A 6,000-nucleotide genomic window follows, 5' to 3' on the forward strand; every position below is an offset into this window, starting at 1 on the left:
GGTCTGTCTCCCTGGCTATGGGCCTTCCTTCTTTGCCTCTTAGCCTCAGACTGTTGGCAAAGTGTCTCTTCAAACTGGGAAAGGCCATGCTGCACAGCCTGCCTCCAAGCGGGCCGCTCAGAGGCCAGGGTTTCCCACTTGTTGAGGTCCATCCCTAAGGCCTTCAGATCCCTCTTGCAGATGTCCTTGTATCGCAGCTGTGGTCTACCTGTAGGGCGCTTTCCTTGCACGAGTTCTCCATAGAGGAGATCCTTTGGGATCCGGCCATCATCCATTCTCACGACATGACCAAGCCAACGCAGGCGTCTCTGTTTCAGCAGTGAATACATGCTAGGGATTCCAGCACGTTCCCCTTACCTCATGTTCCCCTTACCTCAGGGTTAAGTTGTTCCCCTCAGGGTACCTCAGGGTTAAATGTTCCCTTTACCTCAGGGTTAAGCCCCAACAGCCACAAGTCAACCCACACCTGCACAAGCCCATGTTGATTCATTCAGGCAGATCAAGACCAGGAAGGAGGACTGGATACAGCACATACCAGCACCGCGATCCCTCTCCTTTACGGGCCTAATCCACCCCTCCCATATTCCTAGGGGAATATAATCAAACAGATTCAAAGACTGAACATAGATTGATACATGTCAGCAGCCAGATTCCTGTGTTTAATTCTGCCATTTTGAATAACCCCAAAGTTTGACCTCTCCCTGTCAGTTCCATGCAATAAATCTTTCTCCTGAATGAATTATGATCTCAGATTTCATTTAGCACCTTCTGCAGGATTTCTGTTTTTACCAATGCTGAACTCTGAATTCCACGACATACCAAGATAGCTGTCTGGTATTCAGCAACAATACAGAAATGGGGGGGGGGGCATGTCACAATATGCCAAATATAAAGCAGCCAGTCTGTAAAGTGGATGGATGCACACCCTCAAAATAGCATTTTTTCCCCATCTGTCTGTGTTCAGGTATGCTCCTTTTGACAGATGCCCCCCCCATTTCAAAATGCAGTTTCTCATAATAAAACTTGCTATTATTCCCAGCTGCAAAGAACAAGGTAGCAACACTTTAAGAGAATCACTTTTAAAATGCTTCTGATCTGGAGACGTGAAATGGGTTGGAGATGTTCAGCTTAGAACCATAGATCGTCAACACCTGGAAGGGGCTTTGGAGTACAGAACTGCCCCAGTATCTGCAGATTCACAGCATCCACAGGGGTGGTGGTGGTGGTCTAGAATGAAACCCCCGTGGATACAGGATTATGCCAGTATAGAGATTCAGTGTTTAAACTGTTTAAGAAAACCAAATAAAATAAAATCGTCTACCATTTCCTAATTTGGTTAATGAGTTCAATCTCTGAAGAGTGCCTTCTTTCCACCAACTCTGGTCCATTTTTACCAAAATGTCTGCAATTTTTTGATTTCCTTATTTGCTCAATCCTGGTCTGCCCAACAATGAAACAATGATGGTTCCGTCTAAAGAACAATCTACCATGATCCAAAAGAAACACACTAGATCGGAGGTGCCAAACATAAGGCCCGGGGGCCGGATACGGCCCATGGAAGCTTTTTATCCAGCCCTTGGGCTTTCATCTGCTGAGCAGTACTGTGGTGTTACTGCTGAAAGGGCAGCCCACGTGAAAATTGGGCTCTCATATCTTGAAATATGATCAAGATTTGTGTATTTTCTCTTCTGTTGTTTGCAGCGAATGAGTTCCTAAGTAAGAAAAAGCACTTTTTGATTATGACCTGTTTAATGACATCAATTCCTACCTAATGACATCATTTCTGGCCCTCAGCAAGCATCATTTGGTCCTCAGTATGAAACAAGTTTGACACCCCTGCACTAGATCTTCTGCAACACTCAATGCGGGATGTTAAATAATGGTATCCCGGCAGATCGATTCCATATTCAGTGTTTGATTTTATTTATTTATTTACACTATCAGCAAGGAAGTCTAGTAGAAATTACTGGGTTGGGGGGGAAAATACTCCTCTTAGGAAAATATTTCAGAAAGCTTTTGAAAGCAGAAGATAAAACAAATTGGCTTCTGAACAGTTATAAAACATTCTTAAGAGTGATGTGTTTTAGGAAAGAATAACATACCACAGGGATGGCAAGAGTAAATGCAGGGAGGCTCTGCGGATTGTTTAGAACAACAACAAACAATAGAAGGCTCATATCACAAACCACTTTGCCTGATTCAGCAGCAGCAGATAACAGATGGCCTGGACAACTGTGTGGGAAGATGAATGTGCCTGTTCTGATGTCTCTTGCCAGGGAGATTTCTGCATCTCTCCCTCTCCTACCCCACCCAATGTACTATTGGAGGAGAGAGAAGATCAGAGATCTGTCCACCTCTGCAGCTCACATAGGTACCCCACTTCAACAAGTAAAGTCAGTGCAGGCTGGGCCAAGCAGTGGTTACCAAAGTCTTGAGACCCACAATGCTTTGTGTGCTGCATTTACGGCACATGGCTCCTGGAAGTGGCAATGACATCATCTCCAGTCACTTCCAGGTTCGGAACATTGCGCACCGCTTCAGACAGCGAGCGGTAAGGAGGTCAGGACAGGCAGGAGGTCTTTTCACAGAGCACGGTCTTGGTGCATGCTCTTCCCATCGCACCAAACCTCCAACCGCTGTCTGAGTGACACGGTGTGATCTTCCTGCCAGAGCAGTGGGTGACCTGTGATACCCTGGCAAGTTCCTTATGACTGTTGTTGGGCATAGTTTGGGAACCGCTGCCCTAAAAGGCCCTCACCTGCACGCGCAACCCCTCTGCACTTGTCCCACTGCTACTGTGCCCAACTGCTTTTGCTTTCCCATCTTCCTCCTCCTCCCCTTCAACAGAAGCTCACAAGTAACCAATCAGGTAGACATGAAAGCAGCCATCTTGGCATACTCCCAGCTAATGCACTGGACACTATCTGAAAGCAACCCTGACTGGCCAGTGGGATGAAGGGTGTGATCATGCAATACTCATGGGGATACTTCCACTTTCCCCTGGGGGCTGGGGAGAAGAATAGGCCCTCGGTTTGGCTGTACTTGTTGTAAGAGGCGACTAAACAGCCACCGGGTAGGTGGGACTCCTCAGCCTGGGAAGGCAGCTCATCTGAGAGAAGGAAAACTCTGATCCCAAACCTCCACTGCCTTGTGGCTACATCCAGTTATGGAAAAGGCTTCAGGAGTCAACCTCAACGCAAAATCCGGAGCCGGAGTCCCTGAGGCAGTTCATGGTTGAACACAGTCACGTTCTGGCAACTCCTACGACGCCGCTGGAACCAACCGTATTGGCTTCTGCCTTTCCATTGGACCATTTCAGCAACGCGGGGAGGGGGGATTTGCTGCATGGGTAACAGCCTATCCTCCATATCTACTTTACCCAGGCTTCGCGCACTGGAGAGGACACTCTGTTCCAGAACCACCATTCAGAGCGTGACACCATAGTCTTCCGAGACTGAAGGATGCCAACAAAGAAGACTTCCACTTCTCCACTGGTCCATCAAGATCTTGCTATCTGGCAGAAGTCCCTGCATTATTTCAGGAACCCCCACTTGAAAGCAAGCCCACTGGCTGCCAAGAAACCACAGCAGCCTGGGAGTCTATAATGGAAGCTTAGAGTTGCCTAGTGACTTTGTTTTCTTACCTCTGTTTGTAAGCGAGCTACATTCAGAGGAAGGGAATATAGAGTCACTGCAGGATTCTATAGCTTTTTAATAGTCTCCCAAGCTGCTATGATGTATCCATAAATTGCCACAACCTACAGTAGTGGATTCTTTCAAGGTCATGGGCTTCCAGCACCACTGGCACCAGAACCTTAGTGGGAAATAAGGTCATGAATACCCTTTTCCCTGGGCTCAGATTGGAGCAATTAGATATGCTAAGTCCAGCAGACCCCTCCCCACAAACATGCTTTCAAGACCGTGCATCAAAACTGCACTTTAAACACACTTTAAACAAGAGTTACAGATTCTTGTGGCAGCTCTGTACAAGTTCTCAGTTTAAATCAGGTACGTTCAACGTAAGGTCTATGGGTTGTATCCAGCTCATGGAAGCTCTTTATCTGCCCCATGTGATAACTGGGCTCTCCCAGTAGCACGTTCAGTAGCACCACTTCTGCTGAGGCTCTGGGAGGGAGATAGAGGAGGAGAAGGCCTCAGGAATCAAGGAAAGCAATGGGAGGAGGAGTGAGACCAAAAGGGGCGGGGGAAGGAAGATGCTGCCAAGATGCTGGGAGAACCCAGCCCCACCACTTCTGCTGAGGCATCACTTTGTGAAACAATGCCTTGCTAGAAGTGAAATGGCTGAAAGGGCAGCCATGATTATTGTTCTCTCTCAGATCTTTAAAAATATGTTCAAAATTTGCATGTCTTCCATCGTGTGCAACTAATGAGTTCCTATATGAGAACAAAGTGCTTGTTTCTGGCCGTTGTGTGGGGCAGAAAAGGGACAGAGAGTTTCATAAACAAGGAGTAAGATCCCGTGTGCAGCACTGCCACTGGATCCACCCCTTCCTACTGTCTCCTTGTCCCCTGGTTCATCTCTCCCTACCCAGATACGCCCCGTTCTTCCCACTGCCTGCCATCAACTCCAACTCACCAGCGCCGGCAGATGGGGGTCCTTTGCCTATCTGCACACACAGCCATGCATCAATTACGCAAACAGTGGTCATATAACTTTTTTTCAAAAGTATAGTGCATTTGTCATAATAAACAATTAAAGATACCTTGAGTGGGTTCATCCACAGCTTTTCTTTTTCTGCTGTGACTGTTGTAATTCAGTCTGAGCTCTTGGCCATATTCGTTGAGAGTTTCTCGGGACTCGTAAGACTGTCTTGCCTTTCTCCCATCTTCGCTTTCGTCCGAAGAGCTCGTGTAAGCGAGATCCATTTCGTGCTTCGCTTTTGATAGTGGCTGATAGGGTTTGCAGTCCATCTGCTCCATTGCTGATCGAGCAGGGCCAGAGTCATGAAAACAAAGAGCGGAGACTCCTTAAGGGAACAGACCTGAAAGAGACGCAATTGCCAATGTAATTCACGCGATTCAAGGATGTGGGCGTTTTTAATTCTATTGTTTGTTTCCATTAGAGCAGTGGTTCTCACACATTTAGCACCGGGACCCACTTTTTACAATGAGAATCTGTCAGGACCCAGCAGAAGTGATGTCATGACCAGAAGTGACATCATCCAGCAGGAAAATTTTTAACAATCCTAGGCTGCAATCCTACCCACACTTACCCAGGAGTAAATCCCAATTACTATCATTGTTAAAAGAAAATGCATAGTAGCTTGTTCAAAGTACAGGTCTGTAACATTTCCCCAAATGCAGTCACATACCATGGTGGCAACGAGACTAACGTATTAAAAATAAAATACTGAAATAAATGGGGACCCACCTAGTGGATCCTGACCCATAGTTTGAGAAACACTGCATTAGAGAGAGAGATGGGTGAGATGGTATGAGTAGCATACCTACAGGGGTGGTGGCACAGAAAGTTTAGACGTGCGCCACTTAACAACCTTCTGCTTAATGATGGACCACATATACCACATATACCAATGGACCATTGGTTAAAGCACAATAAAGAGGCTCTTAATGAGGCAGTCAGGTCTCCCATAGCCTGCAGCAGAGTGTCTGTTTACACAACAAAGAGGCTCTTAATGCAAAGAAGAGGCAATCTATCTTCAGTAGCCTGTGCAGCCAGCTAGTGTCTGGCAGGAAGTGTCTGTTTACACTGAATGTTTGCTTAATGACCTAATCGCATAACAACAGGGATCAGAGAACAGATCCCTGTCATCAGAACATAAGAACAGCCCCACTAGATCAGGCCATAGGCCCATCTAGTCCAGCTTCCTGGATCTCACAGAGGCCCACCAAATGCCCCAGGGAGCACACCAGATAACAAGAGACCTGCATCCTGGTGCCCTCCCTTGCGTCTGGCATTCTGACATAGCCCATTTCTAAAATCAGGAGGTTGAGCATACACATCATGGCTTGTAACCCG

At 46.9% G+C, this 6,000-nt stretch overlaps 1 protein-coding gene across 2 annotated transcripts in view; it reads right to left on the bottom strand.

Moving 5' to 3' along the window:
- The window catches only part of TENM1 (teneurin transmembrane protein 1), a 277,961-nt gene extending 273,021 nt beyond the window's left edge, over positions 1-4,940 (bottom strand). For both annotated transcript variants that reach the window (XM_066640043.1, XM_066640042.1), the window contains exon 1: positions 4,724-4,940. In XM_066640043.1, coding sequence (XP_066496140.1) covers positions 4,724-4,940 — 217 coding nt within the window. The remainder of the gene's footprint in view (positions 1-4,723) is intronic.
- Positions 4,941-6,000: the final 1,060 nt, after the last annotated feature.

The sequence above is a fragment of the Tiliqua scincoides genome, chromosome 12 (assembly GCF_035046505.1).
Source record: "Tiliqua scincoides isolate rTilSci1 chromosome 12, rTilSci1.hap2, whole genome shotgun sequence".
NCBI lineage: Eukaryota > Metazoa > Chordata > Lepidosauria > Squamata > Scincidae > Tiliqua > Tiliqua scincoides.